The following is a 27738-nucleotide window of genomic DNA, read 5'->3' on the forward strand; positions in this document are numbered from 1 at the left end:
ACACTTATCCAATTTTTCTTTAGAACTATGTACACTCTTTGCTGACACCACTTCCTCACTCAAACTGTTCCAAGTCTCAACACATCTTTGCAGGAAACTAAATTTTTTAACATCTCTCAGTTTCTTACTATGCAATCTTGTGCTTCTAATGTCATATTCTTCTCTCAGGATTAGTTTCTCATTATCCAGTTGATCCATTCCGTTAATCAATTTATAAACTTGTATGAGATCCCCACTCTCTTCTCTGTTCCAGGGTTGGTAGATCCATAGCTTTTAGTCTCTCCTCATATGTCATCCCTTTAAATTCTGGAACCATTCTTGTAGCCATTTTTTGTAGTCTCTCCAATTTCCTTATGTGTTTCTTTTTATGGGGGGTCCACACAACTCCTGCATATTCCAATCTAGGTCTTATTTTAGTACTTATCAATTTCTTCATCATTTCTTTGTCCATATAGTGAAATGCTAATCCAATATTCCTTAGCAAATTATGTCTCTCTGAAAATTCTATCAACATGGCTTACCAGTTGATTGTTTTCTTCAATTGTCACTCCCAAGTCCTTTTCCTTTTTTACTTTTTCTAGTTCTACTCCATCTCCCATCTTACAGATTCCCACTGGTTGTCTTTCACTTTTCCCATTTCCATGACATGGCTTTTGTCCACATTGAATTCCATCTCCCATTTTTCACTCCATTTCCAGATCTTGTTTGTCTTCCTGTAGTATTTCATAATCCTCTTTTTGTTTAATGACTCTACACAGTTTCGCATCGTCCGCAAACAGATTTATGTAGCTGTTCACTCCCTCTGGCATATATGTGTGTGTGTTTATATATTTACCTAGTTGTAGTTTTACAGGGCCTGGGCTTTATGCTCGTGTGGCCCCGTCTCCATATATACACTTATCCAATTTCTCTTTAAAACTATGTACACTCTTTGCTGACACCACTTCCTCACTCAAACTGTTCCAAGTCTCAACACATCTTTGTGGGAAACAAAATTTTTTAACGTGTCTGTCTGTCCTCACATATTGATATTGATAGACAAAGATAGGGAAAGGCGGGAGGGAGATCACTGTCCACACCATACATTGGGCATCTTTCTTTCTCTATCACTCCAAAATACTCTTTCCATCTTATTCTTTCATTCATGCAGTTGTCCTACACACTTCACTTCCATCTTATTCTTTCATTCATGCAGTCCCACACACTTCACTATTTATCTATCTCACTTTTCTACTTTCATTCCTTTCTAAATCCTCTCTGCCAATTTTTTCATTCATCACATCTTCCGTCTTTGGAGTCGTAGATATATATATTTTTTTTACCACTGTTCTGTTCACATTTAGGTTCTTGACATTCTCACCGTCAAGCATTGTTTTATCCCTCAGGAATATATACCATTCTTGAACACTTGCTGCTGCATCACACCATCACATCTAACAGACATGATTTCTGGCACTCAAGAAATTCTTAAGATACCTTTTCTGGCTGGCTACTGCGTTCCTCACATTTTCTACAAATCTATCATTAAGTTGATCCACACCATTCTGGCTTTCTTCCTCTCAGCTTTTCTCCCTTAAATCTACCTGTTAGTTCTTCCATCTTGTATTCTTATCCAGTCTTCTCTATACAGCTTACATTCAAGCACCAGCATATTATGATGTGTGACTATGACAGTCATTCCATCTTCATATATCGACCCATACAGCTTACATTCAAGCACCAGCATATTATGATGCAAGACTATGACAGTCATTCCATCTTCATATATCAACATAACATACAATTTCATACATTCTCCTATTCACTATTTTACTGTCAATTGCAGACTCCTTGTTCCTAGCATACCAAGTCCCTCATCCTTCCTGCCAGTCTTACTCAGGTTCTCCAAGTCCATCTCATTCAGAAAAATCAAGCATTTCATCAGTCTTGTATATTTATTCAGTTAAAATATCTGCATATGCCAGTCTCTTCTCTAGGAAAGAATGTTAACCCATAAAAAATGCTATTCCTCTATTGTAATCTTGCTCTAACTAAACATGAGTGTGATGGGTATGTTTGGCCAGTACTGGGGCTGATGTAATGTGGCATTGCGATCAAAAGAAAGCTGTAGGGCAGTCTCCATTGCTTGTATCTTTGCAGAAGCTTGGCCATAGAGCTGTTGCATTTCTCTGCTTCTTATAACATCTGGATGTTCCTGAAATGAGAAATTTGCTATAATAAATGGAATCCATATAGTAGGGATGTATTTGATATGACATGCACTTTACCTTAACTAAGAACACTCATAAGAAGTTCACAATGCAGAAACAAATCCCAAAAATATGATATCTATTTTCTAACCTTTTAAAAGATAAGTAATACAGTATTTAATTACAAGAAATACAGTAGTTACTTTAGATTCTACATGAGGAGCTGCCTTATCTGTGGTTGTTGCAGCTGTCTGCGTGTCCTCTTGGTCGTTCTTAACCTTTAAAATCTTCCACTCCTCCCTGTGCTTCTTGCTTTGTTCTAAAAATAGAAGGAAATCCTCATTGACCTCCATGTCATCATTAGCATCTTGAATGTGCATACCCTGCCTCATTTGGGAGTACAGGGACTCTGTGTCACTTTGGTTCCCTGGATTATTACTCAACTTATGATTTCTACTTCTTCTCTTGTTCTTCTTTCGTCTTTGGGATTTTCTAAACCGTTTTTCTCTTAACATATGTGATGGCTGCAGTGACTGCTGTTTACGGTGATATGGTCCATTATGCTGAAAAGGCAAGTCTAGAAGTGATAGTCTACCAATCTATACACCAGGCAAGTAGTCATACATACAATGTGTTTCTTAGAATTCCTCATGCTTAACCTGTTAGTTATCCGATTGCTGAAATCTTTCTATAAGTGATGTTCTATAATAGGTTGTGTTGTTCTATGTATGATATCTTTTCAGCACATGGAAGAGTTAGAAATCACAATATAAGACAGCCTGAATCTGTGGAATTCACTGCTTGGCAAAAAAATTATACAGTACTTCAGGTATGAAGAATGGATCCACATGTTGTCATGATGCCACCAACAGCAACAGGAATTCTTAGCTGGTCTTGGCCTTCATTGAATTTAAGCAAGAATTTCCTAGTAAATGAGAATTTCACTTCACGACAATTAACTGACGTCACAAGGTATCTAACGAGATGCCCGCTTTGCTGATCCATGCCTGTTCGCTGCTAGCTGCCGCCTAGTCCACACCTCTCTCCTCTTCGTTCTGAGTGTTTACCTAGTTCTGGCTTCTCCAAGGAGTTGCCTGGTGAGCTTCGCCTCTTTTTGTCGATGTGTTTCTAAATGTTTGTGACTGGTGAAGTATATTTTTTACAAGAAACTTAAGCTTAGTAACGTGGCCTTTTCCCATTACAGTTTATTATGGCTGAGTCAACCCACCCCTCTAAACCGTCAAGGCGGTCTTCTTCCTCCTCTTCGGAGCGAAAACGACCCAGGACTGATATGGATCATCATAGTTCTGATTTCAAGAAAAAGAAGGCTGGCCAAACCGAGAGTGGGGATCAACCTTTTCCACCGCCTCCTGTTGCCGGGCTGAGTCATACTGTGGACAGTGTGTCAGCTGACCCCACCCCCTCGTCTAAGGATGAACAGCTGGACCATCTGACTGCCCTTTTAAGTGGTGTTATTGAAAAACTAGACAGTACTGCTGTAGCTAGTACTTCCTGGGGGTGTTACTCGGCGCCTAGTGCTGCTCATAACCTTTCTTCTTCGGAAGAGGAAGGGGAACTCGCCAGTGCACGCGATCCTTTAGATGGTTTGGAATACCTGGGTTCTACACCAACTGCCCCTACGGAGGTCTGTGATGAGGATGATACTGACTTCCTCAGAGCTCCAGCTGAACTTTCCAGCCATTTTTATAGTAAGGTGGAGAAGGGTGAACCTTTATCAGAACGTCTCGCCACCATTCTTGACGCCAGTTTGCGACGCAGGCCATCATCTGAAGGTGTCAGACTTACCTGTGACAAAATAAAACTTCCTAGCAATGTTCCGAATTTGTCGGTGCCTGCTACGAACTCTGCCACTCTTAAGGCTATGAGTACTGGCGGAAACTTCTAGACACCTGCCTGTTTCACACAAATAGTCTGCTTACCAAAGCCTTAGTCCCCATAGCTCGGTGTGTCAGCAACATTGGCAACAGGAAGGCACAGTCCATAGGCTGTTACTTAGAGGGGCTGAATAATAGCATTCGCCTCTTGGCGTCGGCCGTGAACTATATTAACCAACTACGGAAGGAGGTTGTTCGCCTCCATGTTCATGATTCAGCCCTGACAGAAGTATGCAAATGGGACTACGAAGTTGGTAGTGATGCCTTGTTTCCCTATGATGTGGTGAAGAAATGTGAAGAGATTCACAGGACTAGAAAATTAGGCAGGACTTCTTTTCGTCCTTATAGGCTTGATGGTACCAGGAGGCACGTCCACACTAAGCAAATATCCAGGAGACCCAACTACCAGAGGACACACCCAAGATCATCCAGACCTTTTTTAGGGCAAACGTCATCCTGGGGAAAAGGGATGAACCAACAACGACCCTCCCAGTAATGCCACAACCGGTGAGTGTTAAGCAAGTTTGCCTCCTTAACACCCGTGATAATTTTATAGGTGGTAAAATCCATGCCTTTAGTGCACAATGGCAGTCTTTATCCACGGACAAATGGATTATGCTGTAGTACAGGGTTCCATTCCTGGACTTTGACCGGCTCCCTCAGCAGAGGGCACCCCCCAGACCCCTCACTTTCTCAAAAACTGACCAGATCACCTTAGACAAGGCCATGCAGCTTTTTATAAAACATAAAATTGTAGAGAAATGTGTTCACTATGGTGATCAAAGCTATTAAAAGTGATGGTACTGCTAGAGTGATTCTGGACTTAAAACATCTCAATGATCATATTGACCCTATCCTTTTTAAAATGGAATCCATCAAAGATGTTGTACACCTAATACAACAAAATTGTTCTTCATGAAAATTTATTTTAAAGATGCCTATTTTTCTGTGTTAGTAAAGCCTTCTGAATGGCTCAGATTTATATGGAACGATCAGCCTTTCCAGTTTACCTGCCTTCCTCAGGGTTTCACTTCTGCTCCTCGCATTTTCACAAAGCTTCTTAAACCCGTCCTCTCTCATTTGAGGAAGCTTGGGATCATGATATCATGTTATATAGATGACTGTATATTTATTGCTGAGTCACCAGATGACCTACAAAAACATGTGACCTATGCTATGCAGCTGTTCGACTAATTGGGACTTACAATTAATATAAACAATTAATGTAAAGAAGTCAGTCTTGGAGCCAACACAAAAAGTGGAATTCCTTGGCATAATTCTGACTTCTAGTAATATTTTTTTTTTTTTTTTAACGTAGGGAAGAGGGCCAGCCAAGGGCAAAAAAAAGAAAGTTAGAAAAAAGCCCACTTGAACGCTGGCTCTCCAAAAAGTACAAAAAGTGCCAAAACCGCCAGCCAGAATTAGGGGAGCAAATGCCTTGATACCTCCCTCTTAAAAGAAGACAAGTTGTAGGAATTTGGAAATACAGATGCAGGGAGGGAGTTCCAGAGTTTACCAGTGAAAGGGATGAATGATTGAGTGAGTGTACTGGTTAACTCTTGCATTAGAGAGTGGACAGAATAGGGATGAGAGGAAGAAGAAAGCCTTGTGCAGCGTGGCTGCAGGAGGAGGGGAGGCATGCAGTTAGCAAGATCAGTAGAACAGTTACCATGAAAATAGCGATAAAATATAGAAAGGGATGCAACATTTCGGCGGTGAGAAAGAGATTGAAGACAGTTAGTCAGAGGAGGGGAGTTGATGAGACGAAGAGCTTTTGATTCCACCCTATCAAGCAAAGCTGTGTGACTGGAACCCCCCCAAACATGCGAAGAGTACTCCATACAGGGACGGATAAGGCCCTTATACAGAGTAAGCAGTTGGAGGGCGAGAAAAACTGGCGGAGACGCCTCAGAACACCTAACTTCATAGAAGCTGTTTTAGCAAGAGATGAGATGTGAAGTTTCCAGTTAAGATTATGAGCAAAGGACAGACCGAGGATATTCATTGTGGAAGAGGGAGACAGTTGAGTGTCATTGAAGAAGAGGGATAGTTGTCTGGAAGGTTGTGTCGAGTTGATAGATGGAGGAATTGAGTTTTTGAGGCATTGAAAACTACTAGATTTTCTCTGCCCCAATCGGAAATTTTAGAAAGATCGGAAGTCAGGCGATCCGTGTCAGTCCCGCGTGATCTGTTAATTTCCTGAAGGGTTGGACGTCTCTGAAAGAACGTGGAAAGATGTAGGGTGGTATCATCAGCGTAGGAGTGGATAGGGCAAGAAGTTTGGTTAAGAAGGTTAATAGAAAGAGAGTGTGGGTGACAGGACAGAACCCTGAGGAACATCCCTATTAATAGGTTTAGGAGAAGAACAGTAGCCATCTACCACAGCAGCAATAGAGCGGTTGGAAAGGAAACATGAGATAAAGTTGCAGAGAGAAGGATAGAAGCTGTAAGAGGGCAGTTTTGAAATCAAAGCTTTATGCCAGACTCTATCAAAAGCTTTTGATATGTCTAACGCAACAACAAAAGTTTCACCGAAATCTCTAAAAGAGGATGACCAAGACTCAGTAAGGAAAGCCAGAAGATCACCAGTAGAGCGACCTTGACGGAAGCCATACTGGCGATCAGACAGAAGATTGTGAAGTGACAGATGTTTGAGAATCTTCCTATTCAGGACCTATCAAAACATTTTAGATAAGCAAGAGATTAAAGCTATATGAAGGTAGTTTGAGGAGTTAGAACGGTCACCCTTTTAAGGAACAGGCTGAATGTAGGCGAGCTTCCAGCAGGAAGGAAAGGTAGAAGTCGATAGACAAAGTTTGAAGAGTTTGGCCAGGCAAGGTGCAAGCACAGAAGCACAGTTTTTGAGAACAATAGGAGGGACCCCATAAGCCTTCCGAGGGTTTAGGCCAGCAAGGGCATGGAAAACATCATTACGAAGAATTTTGATTGTAGACATGAAATAGTCAGAGGGAGGAGGAGAGGGAGGGACAAGCCCAGAATCGTCCAAGGTGGAGTTGTGAGCAAAGGTTTGAGAAAAGAGTTCAGCTTTAGAGACAGAAGAGATGGCAGTGGTGCCATCAGGATGAAATAAAGGAGGGAAAGATGAAGAAGTGAAGTTATTTGAGATGTTTTTGGCTAGATGCCAGAAGTCACGAGGAGAGTTTGAAAGATTTTGACATTTCCTATTTATGAAAGAGTGTTTGGCAAGTTGAAGAACAGACTTGGCATGATTCCGGGCAGAGATATAAAGTGCATGAGATTCAGGAGATGGAAGGCTCAAGTACCTTTTGTGGGCAACCTCTCTATCATGTATAGCACGAGAACAGGCTGAGTTAAACCAAGGTTTAGAAGGTTTAGGTTGAGAAAAAGAATGAGGAATGTACGCCTCCATGCCAGATACTATATGCGTTCAGCACAAAGAGATGGGTCTCTGACACAGAAGCAATAATCATTCCAGGGAAAATCAGCATAATACCTCCTCAGGTCCCCCCAACTGGCAGAGGCAAAACGCCAGAGGCACCTTCGCTCTGGGGGATCCTGCAGAGGGATTGGAAAAATAGGACAAGATACAGAAATGAGATTGTGATCGGAGGAGCCCAACGGAGATGAAAGGGTGACAGCATAAGCACAAGGGTTAGAGATGAGGAAGAGATCAAGAATGTTGGGCGTGTCTCCAAGGGTGCTGCACCACTTGCTCTAGGTCATGGAGGATAGCAAAGTTGAAGGCTAGTTCACCAGGGTGGTCAGTGAAGGGAGAGAGGAAAGCCAAAGCTGGTGGTGAACATTGAAATCTCCAAGAATGGAAATCTCAGTGAAAGTGTAGAGGGACAGAATGTGCTCCACTTTAGAAGTTAAGTAGTCGAAGAAATTACTATAGTCAGAAGAGTTAGGGGAGAGATAAACAGCACAGATGAATTTAGTTTGAGAGTGACTGTTAAGTCGTAGCCAGATGGTGGAAAATTCGGAAGACTCAAGAGCGTGGGCACGAGAGCAAGTTAAGTCATTGCGTACATAGACGCAACATCCAGCTTTGGAATGAAAATGAGAATAGAGAAAGTAGGAGGGAACAGAGAAGGGACTACTGTCAGTTGCCTCAGACAGCTGTGTTTCGGTGAGGAAAAGAAGATGAGGTTTAGTAGAGGAGAGGTGGTGTTCCACAGATTGAAAATTAGATCTAAGACTGCGAATGTTGCAGAAGTTAATGTAGAAAAAGTTGAGGGAGGTGTCAAGGGATTTGTGGTCTTCAACAGGAGAGGTATCCGACCTGGGGACATTTTTGGTCCCCTCCCCAGAGGGGGACTCCGAGGCGTTGTTTATTTTGGGTCCCACACACTTCACCTTCGAAGGAGGGAGTGTATAAAACATCAGGGAAAAATTTTACTAAGGAAGGAAGTAACTTTGCATGACTTGGCCTCCTTTATTAGTATGGCTGTAGCTTCCACCCATGCAGTACAGTTAGCCCCTCTTAGGTATAAATATCTTGAGATAGTTCGGAATAGAGAACTTGATCGTAGCCATGGAAATTATGATGTTCCTATTACCCTCGACAATCATGCTAAGGACTTAATAAATTGGTAGATCCACAACATTGATACTCAATTCAACTCACCGTTTTCTACTTCTCCTCAGTCAGAATTATACACTGATGCCTCCCTGACTGGTTGGGGCACAATTTTTGATGGTTCAAGAACAGGAGGTTTTTGGGCTCAGGGTGAACTTAATCATATCAGTCACTTGGAGTTAAAAGCCATTTTAATAGGGCTGCAATCAATTTGTGGCAACTGCCAGAATACACACATTCGCCTTCGATCTGACAATACTACTGCGGTTGCTTGTATCGATAGGTGTGGCAGCACTAAACTTAATCTTAATGTGTTGACTGAAAGAATTTTTGACTGGGCACAATCCAGAGGAATTACTCTATCTGCTGAACATGTTAGTGCCACTATTTATAATGTTGAGGCAGACCACCAGGAATCGAGAGTGATAAATTTAGATGCTGAGTGGATGGATGCTTATACCCGAGGTTTTCAGATGGCTTTGTCACAAATTTTATACCCCAGATGTGGATCTCTTTGCCTCGCGCATTAATGCTCAGGTGGCCACCTATGCTTCCTGGAAACCAGATCCATCCGTGACGTACATAAATGCCTCCCCAATTCATTGGGGTCATGGAAAATTATATGCCTTTCCTCCCTTTTATCTCATTGGCAGGGTGCTGAAAAAACTTCAGGAGGACAGGGCAACGCTATGGGCAATCTTACCCCTCTGGCCGACCCAGGTGTGGTTTCCCAGAGCTTTACAACTACTGGCCGCCACTCCTCTCCTACGCCAGAATTCGTTGATTTTGCCTCAAGATGTTGACCGCATACACCCATGGATTCCAAAGTTAATTTTAGCGGCAATGTTGCTATCAGGCGATCCTTCGAAAACCAGGACCTTTCACCAGCAGTTGCCGAGTTTTTACTTAAGTCATGGAGAGGAAGTACGCAATTACAGTATGGGACACACATTGAAAGATGGATGTCGGTTTGTCTCGGGAGGAAAATCGATCCTTTTCAACCACCTCTCTATTTCTTGTTAGACTATCTTTTACAAGAATTTAATAAAGTGTCAGGGCGCAGTTATAGCTCTATGAACTCCATACAATCGGCCATTTCAGCTATTGCTAGTATAGAGCACATACCTATAGGTCGGCATCCTTTGGTTTGCCGATTTATGAAGGCCAGATAAGGCCTTCTTTCCCACGATCTCGCATCACCTGGGATCCAGAATTAGTTTTAACCCACATAGATGGCTTGGGTGAAAATGCAGAATTATCCACAATACAACTTTCAAGAAAACTAGTTACGTTGATGTTATTGCTTTCTGGCCAACGTGGCCAGACACTACATCTTTTGGATATCAGGAATATGTCTGTGTCAATATCCAGAGTGTCTGTGTCAATATCCAGAGTCTCTTTAATGATAGGGGACCCTCTGAAGACTTTGAGGCCAGGTGACCATTTATCGGAACTGACCTTTGATGCTTATGCTCCAAATTAAAGGCTCTGTGTATGTACTACTGTTACATGTACTTCTGCCATTAGAGGATCAAATACTAGATTTTTTCTTACTTCTAGGCCCCCATCTAAGGTAGCTTTACGAGACACATTAAGACGGTGGACCAAAGATTTATTGCAAGCTGCGGGAATTGACCTTACATTGTTTTGCCCTCACTCCACCAGGTCAGCTGCAGCTAGTAAGGCTGCCTTGAAACTACCACTCTCCACGGTCATCTCCACTGTCGGATGGTCCATTGAGTGCACGTTCGCTAGATTTTACAAGAAACCATTAGGGAAGCCAACATTATTTGCAGAAGCAGTACTGTCAACAGACTGTTAACTCTGCAGATGCAGGGGGGTTGTTTTTTGTGCATATGTTTGTCTTTGAGTGTAAGATGTTTTTTGGTGATGGAACTTGGGACAATAAAATTGTCATACACCTGCATTAAAATTGTTTTTACCAAATACTTAGCAACTGGGTTTATGCCTGACTGTAGTACTTAATGTGCTGCTGTAGGTTTGAGGAACCTCTCTGAAGGTTTTGTTAGATACCTTGTGATGCCAGTTAATTGTCGTGAAGTGATATTGTAAGATTAAATGAATACTTACCAAGTGTGAAGTTTGATCTGAATTTCATGAACAATTAACTGCATCACTTAGGTATTAAACACCCTCCCTACCCTATATCTACCCTGTCTTGTTATTTGATGTTCAGGGGGACCTAAACCTTTTTGTAAGCATAAGGCCTGCTTCCTCAAACCTACACTCTAAAGGACTGGCGTGGATCAGCAAAGCGGGCATCTCGTTCAATACCTAAGTGACGCAGTTAAATGTTTGTGAAATTCAGATCAAACTTCACACTTGGTAAGTATTCGTTTAATCTTACAATTCTTCAAGTTAGCCAGAATCAGTGCTCTTCTGACGATGTGATATCTAAAGGCCTATCCAGATGACTAGCACAGCTCATTGGGCATTGCTGCAAGTAGGTAAAGTCCACAATCAGACTGTGTGGTACAATAATTACAACTATGGTGGCTGATAGAGCTCTATTAGATAGAGCTCTTGAATATGAGGTCTCTGACCACTGATCTGTAGTGGGAACAGGGACAGATATGTTAGTCAATCACTAAAGTGAACCTCTGCACCTTGCCTCCATAATGAAACCTGTGTGTCTAGTGACATCATATTACCAAGCATGAGCAGTATCTGATGATTTCACCAACCAACTAATACAGCCACTCTGCCCATTTTTTAGCAAGCACAAGCAGAAAATGATTTAATCAATTGGCAAATTATTTACTTTCGCCTAAGAACAATGCTTAATTGTCTGGATGGGCCTTCTTAATCTGAAGATACTTCTGAAAAGGTTCCACTTGAGAGTTGAAAAGACCATGCAGACTGTGACAGTGTACCTAATAGCCATTTCAGAAAGGTTTCTAGCAATGAGAGAACTGATAGGATACACTTATGAGCCCAAAATAAGTAACCAAATATTGAAGTGGCATTTCAAGTATGTCCTCATCTGTAAAAATTGAGCCTGCTAAATAGCAATACTTTCTTTTCATAAATGTTATAAATCTATAACTGTGTTGCACTCAGTTGTATATAGCAGATATAACAGGCAACTCATTAGCACTGTAGTGCTATGGCATATGCTCACCAAACTACTCATCAGGGCTGCTCTAGCTTGATTTGCAACATGCTCAGCTTTGCAGATAGCATCCTGATGTGCCGCACTCATTAGTGCATTGTATTGCCGCCAGAAGGGAGCAAAACGGCTGTCACTGTACCATGGGGATGCATGCTGCTCCATGTTTTTTATGTACATCTGAAAAAAAAAAAAAAAAAAAAATGATTTAATAAATAAATAAGCAAATAAAAAAAATTTAAAATAAGAAATGATATTTTCTTTCATACATAACAGTAACTATGTTAATGTGGATTTGAACATAATAATCTGATAGCACTTTTTTCCTGCTTACTTAATTTGGTTTTGGAAAGACTAGCTAAAAATTTCAACTTTTTGATCTATAAAAGTTATTGTATAGTACTTCATTACCATGTATATTTTCAAACAATGTTGTCTATCAAGGTTTTCACTCCTTTTCTATCTATCAGTTTCCCTCTTCAAGACTTAATGTTTTATGATTTTTCTTATGCTTTTCCTCGGTACCTGTTTCATCCACCTATCCTGATTGAGTTGTCCATCATATGATATCCATCATAGCAGGCAATAGAGGAGCAGAAACACAAATACTGTGGTGAAAGCACCACAAGCTTAAGGGGTAACAAGAAGAAACTGCCGATAGCAATGAACGGCTGACAAATGTGGTGCCTCCTCCTCATCCCCTTTTTTGTTTTGGTGTTCCATGCAAGATTTAACTTTGTTTCTAATAAAATATTTTGTGACCAATAAAATGTTGTTTTGTGACCATTTAATGTATATACAAGACCATAACTCCTCAGGAGGTGTTCCCAACATCCTACTTGCAACCTCGTTACCATGGCAACAATGTCCCCCCTATATGTTGATGGATACCATTTTGTGGCTGGAAGTTGCTCTTCGCTGTTAAGTTTCTTGAATCCTGGCCCAGATCAACTTCGGTGCAGTTCCCACCAGAAGTAGCATGGTTGCATGTAATGTCATTGAGTCAAGTTAACCCACATTAAATTGAATAAATTGCTTTATTCAATCGTATCTCCTTAATCATCAAGTTGTATTACATCACACTAATCGAGAGTTGACTGTATTGGAAAAAAGACCAGATGTGGTATGTACAATAGAAACAAAATAAAAAATTATGCTGGACCAAGGGGGGAAGAAGTGCTACAACTGGCAATGGTAAACACACTGTACCAAAGGGTGAAGGAATATACAAGGTATAGAGGGGAAGAAGAACCATCAGTCTTGGATCTGATTTATACGAAAAAAACAGAGCCTTGTCCAACCATCAAACAATATAGTCCAATGGCAGTATGTGATCATGTAGTCCTAGAAGTTGAATTGGAAGATCAGGAAATTTTGAGAAAGGATGAGGGACACAAACAAGGGGAAATTTTGAGATAGGATGAGGGACACAAACAAGGAAGGCTGAATCACACTAAGACAAATTCTGAAGGATTAAGTAAGTATTTTGGTAGTATAATTTTGAAAGAAACCATGCAAGGCAAGGCGAGACAGTTCAAGAGAAGTATGAAATCTTCCGACAAGTACAATACAGGGGTAAGGAGGCATGTTTTGGAATTCAGAGTTAAAGAGAGCATACACAAGTGGTATAATGCTACATGCATGAAAGCTAAGAAGAAATTAAGGAAGCAGATAAATGAAGAGAAAAGAAAACAATATAAAGAGGCATGAAACAAATATATTAGAATAAGGAAGGAGGAGGAGAGAAAGTTTGAAAGGCATGTTGTAAAAGGATGTGGTGAGGAACCCAAGCTATTCTGCAAGTATGTAAATGGAAAAATGACAAACCATGACACCATCACTAAGTTAACTAAGAAAACATGGTACATATGAAACAATGGAAGAAATTAGTGAACTGATGAATGAGAGTTTTAGATCAGTATTTAATGTAGGAGATTTTATAGAACCAAACGATGAAGTGATGCAGGAAGGGTTATTAAATGTTATGGTGCATAAATAGGAAATTAGTAAGGTTGGAAAGCAATGGGGCCAGATGGAGTGTCAGGATGGACACAGAGAATATAGATAACAATTGGTACCCCTAATTTGGGAATGGAAGAGCGCAAATATAGTCCCAATACATAAAGGAGGAAAAAGAACCGAGTCCTTGAATGATAGAGATGTTGTGGGAAGGCTCTGAAATTGTGATTAGAGAAAAATGACTGGATTATCGGAGGAAAATGAAATCATAAATAACCCTTAATTTTGATTCAGAAAAGGAAGCTCATGTCTAGCAAATCTACTAAGTTTCTATATATGGGTAGTAGATGAGGTACCTACAAGCAAGAGATAGATGGGTAGACATAGTGTATTTAGATATTAAAAAAAGGCTTGTGAAAAATAAAACATATAGGAGGAGTACAGGGAAGTGTCTTAGCTGGATGAGGGACTACTTAACAGAAAGAGAAATGAGGATAGTGATAAGAGCCACCCCATCAAGTTGAAGCACAGTACCTAGTGGTGTGCCACAGGGGGGGGCGGGTTAGTGCTGACACCAATAATGTTTCAATATATATATATATATATATATATATATATATATATATATATATATATATATATATATATATATATATATATATATATATATATATATATATATATATATATATATATATATATATATATATATATATATATATATATATATATATATATATATATATATATATATATATATATATATATATATATATATATATATATATATATATATATATATATATATATATATATATATATATATATATATATATATATATATATATATATATATATATATATATATATATATATATATATATATATATATATATATATATATATATATATATATATATATATATATATATATATATATATATATATATATATATATATATATATATATATATATATATATATATATATATATATATATATATATATATATATATATATATATATATATATATATATATATATATATATATATATATATATATACATATATATATATATATATATATATATATATATATATATATATATATATATATATATATATATATATATATATATATATATATATATATATATATATATATATATATATATATATATATATATACAGGCTAAGTAGCTACATAAATTTGTTTGCCAATGATGAGAAAGTCTTCAGAGTAACAAGGAACAAAGAATCGCAGCGAGATATCAATAACGAAGATGATTATATGGAATTACAGAGAGATATCAGTAAGATCTGGTAATGGAACCAGAAGTGGAAATTAGAATTTAATGCCCAAAAATGTTGATGTGATAGAAATGAGTGGCCGCCGTGGTACAGTGGAACCATGCGTGCTTTGGGGTCCGAGGGGTCTCCAAGCGCAGGGGTTTGAATCCTGTCCACGGTCCAAGTGTAGGTTGGGCTTCCTCACTCGGGGCAACGGTTTCCTAGCGGGTGGGCTTTGAGATAGGAGGTACCCCAAAAAGGTATCTCCTTTAGCCCATAAATTCCCGTGAAAAGCCCACATGGTATATATTATATATATATATATATATATATATATATATATATATATATATATATATATATATATATATTATATATAAAAAAAAAAAAAGTAATAGAAGGCCTATGTACAAAATGGGAGAAGAGATAATGATGAAAAAGGAGGAGGAGAAGGACCTGGGAGTGATTATACAAGACATCCTGACCCCAGAAGGGCACATAAATGGATTATTTGCTTCAACATATGACACTCAAATATCAGGAAGGCATTTAATTAACTACATAGACAAGAAAGAATCCAAAGGATAGCTACAAAGATGGTGCCAGAAATAAAGGACTTTCCCTACAAAGATAGACTAAAGGAAATAGAACTTCCAACTTAGAAGGATATTGAACATATGGAAAAGATAGACAGACAAGACCTGGTATCATTGATTGAAGATGGAGATAGACAGACAAGATAACACTAAGATCAGGATAAGTCAATGTTTGAGAAGCATTGAAAATAGTTTTCCACATAGGATGGTGGATATCTGGAACAGCTTGAATGATGAGATTGTAACAGCAGAAAGTTTGTACAAATTTAAGAAAAATTTGGAAAACATTAGATATGGAGACAGGTCACACTATTGAAGAGTTATTGATATAAAGCAAGAAAGAGATGGGTGGGCTGACTGTATTTACTTGGATCTGAAGAAAGTGTTTGACAAAGTTCCACACACAAGACTTCTATGGAAACTCAGAGAAGAACCAGGCATAGGAGGAAGATTGCTAACATGAATGAGGGACTTTCTAAAGGACAGGGATATGAGGACTGTGACTGTCATTAGAGACAAAACATCTACATTTAAAGGAGTTTACAGTGGAATTCCTCAGGGATCAGTTTTGACTCCAGTTATGTTTGCGGTACATATAAATGATATAGCTGAAGAGGTAGAAAGTTACACAAGACTGTTTGCTGATGATGTGAAGATCTTGAAACAGGTGAAGGAAAATGAGGACTGTGACTTGCTCCAAGAGGTCTTAAACAAAATCTACAAATGAAATAAGAAATGGAAAATGGAGTTCAATGCAGTATATCGGAGTTTGGGAAAAGTAAAAATAGACCAGTTGGAATTTATAAGTTAGGGGAAGAAAACATTCAGAAAAGAACACAGAGAAAGACTTAGGAGTAATTGTTATGGATGATATGTCATCTAGAAGACACAAAGTAAAATTGTGGGGAAAATTTATTATCAACTCAAGAAAATAAGTGTGGTATATTCATACACTGATGAGGATATGATGAAGATTATTGTAACTGATACGTCCAGGGCTAGAATATGTAGCAGTGGTTTGGTCATCTGAAGAAAGATATTAGAAAGGTAGAGAAGATCCAGCAAGCTGCAACAAAGATGGTTCCAAGTTTGAAAGACCTCCATTATGAGGAGAGATTGTTAAGACTGGATCTAATATCCCTGGAACAGAGAAGAAGGCAACATTTAGACTTATAGGAGGAGTCAACAAATATGACAAAGATGATTTGGTAATGTGTGATGAGCGTTCCACGAGGGGGCACAGAAAGAAACTTAAGAAGGACACATGGAGGAGGGACATGAAGAAATACAATTTTCCATACAGAATTGTTGAAACTTGGAATGCATTAGATATAGAAGTGACTGAAGCAACAATACATAACTTTAAGATGAAGTTGGATAATTTTTGGGATTACAGAAATGGAACAGCACGAGCATAGCTCCCCTCCTGTATGCTGCAACTAGGTAAATACACACACACACACATTGGAAGAAATAAAAAAGGAAAACAGTGCCTTTAAGAAGTGTAAGGACTATGAAGCAGCATTGGAAAGACTAAAGCAAGTGGGGACAGGGGAAGGAGCAATGATTAAAACAAAACTGGAAGAGTGGAAGGAAGGCATGGTAAAAAGAATAAGAGGATGAAAAAGTTAAGCAGCAAAAAAAAAAAAAAAAAAAAAAAAAAAAAAAAAAGATACAAACAATTATTAAAAAGAAAGAGGTAGTGAGAGACATAGTAGATGGAAGAAAAAAAAAAAAAGGTTATATATGGTCTAGCTATAAGAAGAAAAACCCAGTGAAGTCTGTGAGGGAAAACAAGGAGTAAAAGATGGTTAAGAAAAAAATTTCAGTAATTCAGGATGAGGAACAGGAGTTAGAAAAGAAACTGAAGCAATATATACATTTAGAAAATCTAGTGAGGGAACTAAAAGGCCATAAAAAGTTAAAATAAGATTCCAAAAGGGGGGTCAAAGAAATATCAGCAAGGACCGGAACACTGGCTGGAAATACAAAATATAAACATTTGGATTAAAGAGGCATATGAACCAGGAAGAAAGGGAAAAAGAGAGAGAATTGAGAAATGAAGCTAGGGATAAAAATAAGAGAAGGACAGTGAACAAGAAGAAATTTTACTGGAGAGTATTACACATGAGGCTGAGAAAATTATATATCTGGGAAGGGGAAGAAATACACTGAGTTATGTATACAAACACAGATGGAGTATCATCAGTAGTGCTGGAAGAGACACTATATGTATACATATTTGAAAAAAGACTGGATTATTTTTTTATTCAGTCAACCTTTCATACGAGTAATAACTCTTGTCCATGCATTTTTTGTATCCAAATTGTTAACTGTGAAATAAAATGAAGTGTCATCTGGATAGAGAAAGGAGGTTATTTCAAATTCCCTTAAAATGAAAGACAGTTCAGTAGTATATATAGTATAATCATTTTAGGATGAAACATCTTACTGAAATTCATTTCCAAATTCTGTAATACATTACTGATCTTGTTAGCCACCATCTGGCACTCAAGACTCATTAGCAAAATTCATGACAGTATTGCTACCATTTGTGAATGTAGTATCCACTACAGCACATCTTTTACCACCTCTGCAAGTTCAGTTTTCCTGCTAGCTATATTGTCATCCCTAACAGATTTTACAACAAGGAGGCTTTTTTTGTGATAGGATTTAGTATTACTCACATTCCCATTTGCAATTGGATTAGCACACAGGTTAACCATTGTTAAAGTTAAAATTTGTGTGGCATCCAGTACATCTGGTACTCTCCAGAATGACAACCAAGCAAACCCAACTCCCAATGTGGTGCTCCAATCACAGCAGTAGCCTCCCAGTAAATAGCTTAAACTCACAAGTCTGAGCTAGACTCAATCTGCTGACCTTGGCAATGCCAGGCCAGCGTGTTAGAAGTGTACTATCCAGAGTTACTTATTATCTCATCTTTCATGTTAGCTAGTACATTTCTCTTATTCCCAGTTACTAATGCACAAGTAGCACCAATATCACTTCCTACTGAGACATCTCCCCACACACTAGAATGCACATTAACAAGTGTTGATAATCTCATCTTTCACCTCAAAATGCTTCTGGTTCAGGTCCTAGCCACTAGTTTGGACATGCAATCACCTAGGCTAGTACCACTACTACCTTGCTTTAGTTTACTCTCCAAAGCTCTATTCCTTTCATTTAACTTGTCATTTTCCTTGCATAGCCTCTATACCTGCTTACCCAGCTCATCAACTAGCTTCTGATGCTCCTAATGGACATGCATTACTTTCTTTCTGCATGGGCAACACATCCAATTCTCATCCTTCACATCCTACAGACAGAGGCAGTGGCATAGTGGATAAGGTGGTGAGCATGGGATTGGGCATACATCCACGCGTAGGTTTGAATCCCACCATGTACAACCTTAAACACTTTGCCATTTGCTGAATGGTTTTAAATTACCTACAAGTTACCAAGATACCCAGGTTCTAGGTGGTTACACCCAAGATGAGCTTGGGTGGTGACATATTGGTACCACTATAAATAAAATTGCCTGCACCACTAATGGGTGGAAGCTTAACAGCGCTTTCCATACACTCTTCAAGTATGTCTACAGGTGGTATAGGCAACGTAAACACACACACACACACACACACACACACACACACACACACACACCTTATGATACCAGTTAGGACACAGATCACAACCCATCTATTCTGAGGATGAGCCAGCCCCCACACTGACCTTAAAACCTACAAGAGCTGACAAAATTTACAATAACAGTGGCAAAAAATTGGGTTAAAAATGAACCAGCACCATGCAGCTTCCATAATGTAGACAACCAGAGGCTTACCATTCACTCCCTCTGATATCGATATTATTAACACCCAAAAGACAAAAACCTGCTTCGATACTGGTCCAGAATGACTTCAGGATTGCATATATCAGTAACAACAGTAGCTGGATAACTTTCATTTGCCAGTATATATGGAAAAACACAGGAGCTAACCTTTGGTAAGTGGCACTGTCCTAATATAGACATCCTTCCAGCTGTCCTCATTTCCCAGCTCCCCGTTTTGCAGCTCTTTCACTTGACTGATAACCAAAACTAACCTAACCCTAACTTTAACCTAACTAAGTTGAGGCGACACACACTGCTAGTATGTCTTCCTCAGAACCCTTCTGATCAATAGCATAGTTAGGTTAGGTTAGTTTTGGTCATCATATTTTAATTTCAACAATGTGTCAGCCGAATGAAAGCGCTGCGAAGGGAGAGGCGGGAAACGAGGACAGCTGGAGGGACGTCTATATTAGGGCAGTGCCAAGTAAGTATATTATGTCTCACCTCTAGTGATAAAAAAAATAAATAAATAAAATAAATAAATAAGGCCTACTGAAATGCTGATCCCTATCAAACTGCATTATTTTTTATTGATGTACCTAATACTCCACTCTCCTTCATAGACGTTATCTACTTGCAGCATTTCTTCCATGTCCTTACTCTGCCATTAGCACTTGTCATCAGCAAAGGCTAGAATTTCTAATCCTTGCTAATCAACTACTAGATATATATTGGGAAGATCACACAACCCTTTCTCATTATAATCAAGCGCTTATACTACTCCACTGTTGGCAGACAAGGTTATCACAATATGTTAGTAAGTAGCACTGGCAGACAGCAGTGGCAAACGAACAATTTCACTTCCCACAGATTCAGCTGCACCCACAAATTCCTCATTACTCTAGTCACAAAGCAGTGTGACAATGTTGCACGTGGCCATTATTTGATAGATGACACATTGCAATATACTAGAACGAGTAATATATCACTCACTAATGACTCGTGAAGGCTTCCTCAGCATACTCTCTAGTCTAGACTCGATGCAAAAAGTTGAGGTAAACACAATTTTCTCTCCCAAGTAAGAGAAAACTCGTTATTTCAAGGGTTCCAAAGCTAAACAGTTTTACATTTTGTCCCTTATTCTCTTTTCTTATATTGACTGTTTTAAATTAGTTCTTGTTTAAATTATTGGGAAAATTATTGGGAAAACTTCAATGTATTTACTATAGTGATTATGTGAGATCAGGGGGACAAAGCAAGAGGTGGTTTATAGGTGTGTCAGGAGTAGAGAGTAGGTAGGCGTATGCAAGGAGGATGCTGGGGCCCGTGGAACTACCCTACAGGAGAGAGGAATGCAGACCTAAGAATAAGTTTATAAATGGAGTGATAGAATATATGCTTATTAAGAATGTGCCTAAAAGCTGCGTAGAAGACTGAACGCGTTGAAGAAGGCGACCTAACTATCTTGTCGTACTATGGCGCATCATATTAACAGAATCTTTGAAGGTGGGATACAGTAGCTGTGAGGAGTTCTTATTATGATCGAACTCTTCAAGACACGGGAAGCAGTCTTACAGCTTTACTGATCAACTCAGACATTTGATGGCAGGGCCTCATTGAATTCCGATCTGCTAATGATTGTTCTACTGCTGTATTCGATTACTTCAGCAACTAGGAAACTATAGTAATTATAATTACTTCGTCTGGCTGTCCACCGGCGCCTGACCACAAGGCTTGATCAGGTTGTATACATAGTTTCTCTCTCTCTCTCTCTCTCTCTCTCTCTCTCTCTCTCTCTCTCTCTCTCTCTCTCTCTTCTTCTTCTTCTTCTTCTTCTTCTTCTTCTTCTTCTCCTCCTTCTCCTTCTCCTTCTCCTTCATCTTCTCCTTCTGCTTCTCCTCCTCCTTCTATCCACTTCAAATGTATAAAACGAAGCTTAAAAAAAATTAGTGAATGCTAAGTAATGAGGTACTTGGTTGATTACTGTATACGTAATGGCTTGTTAAGTAGTTACAAAGATAATTACAGGGTTAACTGGTTACTGCCTACATATATGAGAATTAATCATGGTTTCGTGGTGAAGGTGAAAAGAACAACATAACGACTTATTAGTAGTTGATACATTTGTGATTATAGGAATGAGGTAATGACATAACTACGTTTCAGAGTACGTTGATTTTCATAAAGTGGATTGCGTATATAGTGATTCCAGATGGATGTAAGTTTTGAGCTTAATTAAGAATTTTTGAGGTTAATTGGAGAGAACAGAATAAGGGAGTGCAAGCACTTAGGTATAAGAAGTTTAACACGGTAACCAGTGTTCTCACTTTGAAACAGTTCGCTAGCTATTAAATGGAACTTTTCTAATTCCTTCCCTAAGCCTGCGAAGCCTTTATAAAGTAGCAACTGATCCAATTTACTACAATTAGTGTGGATACTGAATAGAAGTCTGAGAAGCAAAACCAAGCATTTCCGACTCATTCTTGTGGTCCCAGTATCGCTGGAGGGCTAAGGTAGGTACAATATAAAGTCAGAACCACGGTAAAGACATTTATAAAGTTGGCGGAAGACCAATGAAACGAACTTTCATTACTATGGAGAGAGAGAGAGAGAGAGAGAGAGAGAGAGAGAGAGAGAGAGAGAGAAATTACCAATAGCAACTTCTTTAAAGTTTATTCTGTATAGGACTATTATGGAAGAGAAAAATAATTTTCCTCTTCCATAATAGTCCTATACAGAATAAACTTTAAAGAAGTTGCTATAGGTAATCTCTCTCTCTCTCTCTCTCTCTCTCTCTCTCTCTCTCTCTCTCTCTCTCTCTCTCCATAGTAATGAAAGTTCGTTTCATTAAACTGATCTTCCGCCAACTTTATAAATGTCTTTACCGTGGTTCTGACTTTATATTGTACCTACCTTAGCCCTCCAGCGATACTGGGGCCACAAGAGTGAGTCGGAAATGCTTGGTTTTGCTTCTCAGACTTCTATAAAGTTGCTACTTTATAAAGGCTTCGCAGGCTTAGGGAAGGAATTAGAAAAGTTCCATTTAATAGCTAGCGAACTGTTTCAAAGTGAGAACACTGGTTACCGTGTTAAACTTCTTATACCTAAGTGCTTGCACTCCCTTATTCTGTTCTCTCCAATTAACCTCAAAAATTCTTAATTAAGCTCAAAACTTATATCCATCTGGAATCACTATATACGCAATCCACTTTATGAAAATTAACGTACTCTGAAACGTAGTTATGTCATTACCTCATTCCTATAATCACAAATGTATCAACTACTAATAAGTCGTTATGTTGTTCTTTTCACCTTCACCACGAAATCATGATTAATTCTCATATATGTAGGCAGTAACCAGTTAACCCTGTAATTATCTTTGTAACTACTTAACAAGCCATCATGTATACAGTAATCAACCAAGTACCTCATTACTTAGCATTCACTAATTTTTTTTAAGCTTCGTTTTATACATTTGAAGTGGATAGAAGAAGGAAAAGAAGGAGAAGGAAAAGAAGAAGGAAAAGAAGGAGAAGGAAAAGGAGGAGAAGGAGAAGGAAAAGGAGGAGGAGAAGGAGAAGGAGAAGATGAAGGAGGAGGAGGAGGAGGAGGAGGAGGAGGAGGAGGAGGAGGAGGAGGAGGAGGAGGAGGAGGAGGAGGAGGAGGAGGAGGAGAAGGAGAGAGAGAGAGAGAGAGAGAGAGAGAGAGAGAGAGAGAGAGAGAGAGAGAGAGAGAGAGAGAGAAACTATGTACACAACAACCTGATCAAGCCTAGTGGTCAGGCGCCGGTGGACAGCCAGACGAAATAGCAACAATGAGTCGTAGAGCGAGTGGCGAGTGGCAACCCTGACAAAGTACATTCTTGAGTAATTTGCAAGATTTAAGTCTCTACATACTTAATGCATTTAGCTCTTCAACTGCCCTTAGATTTCATAATTAGATTACCTCAATCTACCACTACCCTTGCGTTTATAATATACATTCTACACTGTATTCTGGCAGCATTATTATTTTCAAACTTCGTGACACCCAGCAGTTATTATTATTATTATCATTATTATTATTGTTTATTCATTTTTTTACCAAGAACACTCACCTTCATCTCGTCTTAAGACTGTGCAGGTGCAGATGTGTAATAGTTTCAGGTATTGTCACTAAGAAATTGTTCCAAGGAAACACTAGTCAACAGTGAAGGCAACCCACATCCTAGCTCCGTTGTGTTTCGTGGAGAACTGCCTACCAAACCCGTCAGAATGAAGCCTTCGAAGTCGAAACTCCGAACCGCTTCAGTGGTGATTGTTAGTTTCCCATCATACCACTACTTATATGGAGGCTCTGTTAATGAAGAGCGCTCTATAAGTGGACGTGACTTACTGTGTCAGTGCAAAAAGTCTGCTGTACAGTTGATATGCCAGAAAAAGCCAAAGCAATGTCAGGAAAATATACTTGAATCGCTATATAAAAGTTACAAATGTGGAATACTTGGTTACATTGGCTGCAGTTCACCTTCAGTGATTGTCAACTGTCGGGGCAGTCAAAGAGCCTCACTTGATGACACAATGTGTAATTATTACATCATGCTGGCCACCGACCAACGAGGAGTGAACACATTACACTCCCGTGGTGGCCGAGGGTGTGGAGGGCCTGGTGGCTGTGCTGTGGTGGTATTATAGTAATCATAATAATATTAATGGTGTTGTTGAAACGCCGCATTCGGTTTGAATCGTATTTATGTCTACAAACTAGTACATTCTATAATAATTGAATATATGTTATATATGCAAAACACATAATGCTAGGTGCACATTTTAAATAAATCAATAAATTAAACTTTAAACATTTCATCTTTAGAAACTAAACCATTTTTGTCTTCCTATAAATCCAACAGAAACTGAAAAAAGCTTCTATTGGCATAAATCAACACTTCACATGGAATGCTGAAAGCACTGAAAGCTCCATGGGGAGATTATAGTGAAAAACAGGGCCGCCCTCTATCGAAATGTAAGACCAAGGCACTTGAAACACTGGACGTTTACCAAGGCGACCCTTCCGGTTAGTGCTGTTGACAACTGCTTTAAATTTTGTGTGGAAAGTTTGTGTTTCACCCCCAGCCCAGGTGGTACCAGCCGTGGTGAACTGTGGTGCGGCCCATGTTGGCACCAGGCTGAGGCTTGTGATGAGGCAGCCAGCGTGGCACCTTGTAGGCTGCTCTGTACAGGGGGTGGGGAAGCATGGGTGGGAAGCGGAGGGAGGGAGGGAAAGCACCAAGTGATGGGGCATAGGGGTCCACAAACTTTATACTTGATAATTTTGCCTTCGGTTTGGTCTTGTGTTCCTGCTGTTGCAGTATATCCCCACAGAACCAGTGCTTCGTAAAACACCAGAAAGTTTATCATTCCATCCAGTCCTGAGCCCGGCGGGGCGCTGTGTGCCGTCTAGGCAGGGGTCAGGACTGAATCGTTATTCAATTGCCTCGACAAAGATGCCGAGAGAATGGACATCAATAGCATCATCAACGGGTACAACAAGCCTGTAGTGAACTGGGAGAGAACATGTAACACCAAATCAAACATGGAATAGCTCTGATTCATAACTATGGAATACTTTAACCACGGTCCCCTGACTCAGTGACTCATCGACATCTGTTGATGCCGACCCTGTCAGATGGACCTCATTACAAACTAGCTTCTGGAAGCAAACACTTAACTGTTCTTTTACATTCTAAGGTATGGACTAGACTGGAAAAAAAACATTGGTTTGGTTGCTGCTAACCCGTACACAGGTCAGCTGGGGTTAGTGGAAAATAAAGAAAGAAGCAGAAATACCAGAAAAAAATATTTTTGGATTTCATAAAGATAATTATGAAATGTTTACAATCCCTTTAAAAACCTCAAAATTTGATTTAAGAAAATATAGCATTAAAAGACTTAAGTTCACAATCAATAGAGAAACAATCCTTATACAAAAGCAATCACATCACTACCCATTTCTAAGGTGCCTAATTTGATGTTTCTGGTACGGGTCTGCGGGAGCTGTGACCTGCTGGTGCGGCGGCGGGCGGGCACCAGCTGCTGCAGCCTAGTCTGACTCACACAAACTACATTATGGAATGTAATAAAAACGCCTAAATGGAAGTACCAGACGATTAACACGGTTGTACATTTAGCACCAAAGTTTTGGTTTGAAAAGCATTATTACCATGATGTCTTATGTAATGTCTATGGCGTATGGAATAGCATACAATAGCAAATACCAAAAACAAATAAAGTAAAAAATGACATGAGCATAATAGACTGCCAGAGACAATACACTGCCAACTAGCTCTGCATGTTCACACAACTGTACTGACAAAGAACACTGAACTGTACTGAGGGCGGTATAGAGCCTTCCCTACACTGAGGCCAGGGCTGCGACGCTGCGCCACGGAGCGGGGCTACACCACCACGACTACACCAACAAAAATCCACTTGTGACTTCTGCTAATACATTTGTTTGACAATATAACTGTCCATGTGTCTTTTGGTTTCGTAATTATAAACAACTTGCATTAGTGGAGGAAGCTTTGAGATAGATAGGTTGCTTCTATCTACAAAGCTTCAAGAACAGAAATCCCAACACCATATTGGTTAGTAAATTTGTTAGTCGAGTAGAATGCACTACAGAAGAGGAAAAAGGTTAGTCAGATCTGAGCAGTCTCGAGATCACTTTGATATTCATACTTTGGGTCAGGTTTCTCAACATAGTTAACTGATTATGCTTTGGTCTGCATCACAACAGACCAGAGATTCATTCATGTGACTAGATCTCACATACGATGTCTTCTTGCAGTCAATCTTAGTTTACGACCACCACAAAGCAAGGCCACTTTGGTTTGTCTTATGCTCGCAGGTAACTCGCCTAACACAGGTGGTTGTGAGCAAGTGTCTGTGACTTGGGGTATTGCCTTCTTGTGGTGAGAGGGGGGCGGCGCGGGCGCAGTAGGACACTGACGTTCTCTTGTGGTGTGGGACTGGCAGCATCCATACAAGGTTCCGCTACCTGCAGCCAGCTGAGGCCCCGGCCAGTGTGTATGCCCCCGGGGCCAGACTATGGAGTGTATGGGCTTGACTGTGTGGTTGGCTATTATAACTTGGTAACTGGGAACCACCATCAACAACTATCCTACATGCATGACTTAAAACTAGGAGCCTTACTTGAGAATCAGTGCAAAAAATCAAAATAATCAGATCAAATAAACTAGGACCTGGATAGCTAGCATGTGACTAGGAGACTCGTGCATGCAACACAGTGCATGACTTGAGAAGTGTGGTGCAGTTAGGAGGGGGGAGGCGCCCCCAGTGGCGAGGGTAATGGATGGCCCCAACCCTGGCGAGGGAGAGGCCTGGAACATGGTGGCCCAGGGCCCTGGGAGGGTGTCGGGGCCGAGGCAGCACGCCCGGGCGGGCTCACATGGCCGCGAGTTCACATGACATCCTCTGGCTCGAGGAACCAAACAAACAAGGGAAACAGAAGTAAACTATATACAAATTGGGTACACTGGGCTGTCGGAAAGATCTCATCATTGTTACTGGAAGGCATGGAAAGGCACAAATGCTTTGTCTCATAGATATTCACAATAAATCAAGGCTACAACATTTGGACAAAATTTGAGACATGCACCTTCAATATTTGTATCATGATAATAATAAAAGAATGCCCATATAACAGTCCTCCATCTTAGCCTTCTCTGAACATGTCTTCCTCTGATAGTCCAGCCTTAGGCCGCTCACTCACTGGTATGTACAGAATCTCTATCTTCTAGGTGTTGCAGCCGAAGTGGCAGCTGAGGTTGCTGCAGCCGGTGGTGTTGCAGCTGAGGTGACAGCTGAGGTTGCTGGTGTTGCAGCTGAGGTTACTGCAGCTAAAGGTGCTGCAGATGAGGTTGCTGCAACTGAGGTTACTGCAGTTGAGGTTGTTACAGCTGTTGCAGCTGTAACTGAGGTGATAGCAGAGGTTGCTGCAGGTGAGTCTGCAGCTGAGAAAGGGGGAGCGGTTGGCGCGGCCGCCGAGGCCGGGTGTCGCCCGACCGGGGCGGGACGTCACCGCTACTCCAACTGCTCCAGGAACGTCGGAGACTTGAAGTACTCGGGCACCTGCTCGTCCAGACGCGCGATGATCTTATAGATCGCCTTCTTCCAAGACTGCTCCTGGTCCTTTTGCTCCTGGATGGCCTTGAAGAATTCCCGCAGCGTCTGTTCGACAACGTACCTGAAGTGCTCGGGGATCTGCTGACAAATTCACTT

The 27738-nt window shown here is 39.9% G+C and overlaps 2 protein-coding genes and 1 long non-coding RNA gene across 12 annotated transcripts in view; 1 reads left to right on the forward strand and 2 right to left on the reverse strand.

The window, feature by feature from the left end:
• Nucleotides 1–1915: 1915 nt before the first annotated feature.
• On the reverse strand, nt 1916–23698 carry LOC123515578 (gem-associated protein 8-like). Of its 2 annotated transcripts, none has more exons than XM_045274321.1 (4): nt 23553–23698; nt 11788–11955; nt 2393–2752; nt 1916–2194 (listed from the first exon to the last, which is right to left on the reverse strand). In XM_045274321.1, the coding sequence occupies exons 1-4, from the start codon at nt 23556–23558 to the stop codon at nt 2027–2029; spliced, it is 702 nt and encodes a 233-aa protein (XP_045130256.1). In that variant the 5' UTR covers nt 23559–23698; the 3' UTR covers nt 1916–2026. The 2 variants fall into 2 exon arrangements, with proteins under 2 accessions (XP_045130256.1, XP_045130257.1); XM_045274322.1 differs by lacking the exon at nt 23553–23698 and adding an exon at nt 20450–20599.
• LOC123515579 lies at nt 2933–11793 on the forward strand. The gene is made up of 3 exons (XR_006677907.1): nt 2933–3286; nt 3394–4591; nt 10311–11793. It is a non-coding gene; the product is annotated as an uncharacterized LOC123515579 (long non-coding RNA).
• Nucleotides 23699–24168: 470 nt separating the features above from the next.
• Nucleotides 24169–27738, reverse strand: part of LOC123515430 (homeobox protein prospero-like) — a 268714-nt gene continuing 265144 nt past the window's right edge. For 6 of the 9 annotated variants that reach the window (XM_045273988.1, XM_045273986.1, XM_045273984.1 and 3 more), the window contains one exon: nt 24169–27723. In XM_045273988.1, the coding sequence (XP_045129923.1) occupies nt 27541–27723 (183 nt within the window). In that variant the 3' untranslated portion in view covers nt 24169–27540. The remainder of the gene's footprint in view (nt 27724–27738) is intronic. The other 3 variants (XM_045273987.1, XM_045273985.1, XM_045273982.1) reach the window with 1 other exon arrangement.

Source organism: Portunus trituberculatus, chromosome 39 (genome assembly GCF_017591435.1).
Source record: "Portunus trituberculatus isolate SZX2019 chromosome 39, ASM1759143v1, whole genome shotgun sequence".
Lineage (NCBI taxonomy): Eukaryota > Metazoa > Arthropoda > Malacostraca > Decapoda > Portunidae > Portunus > Portunus trituberculatus.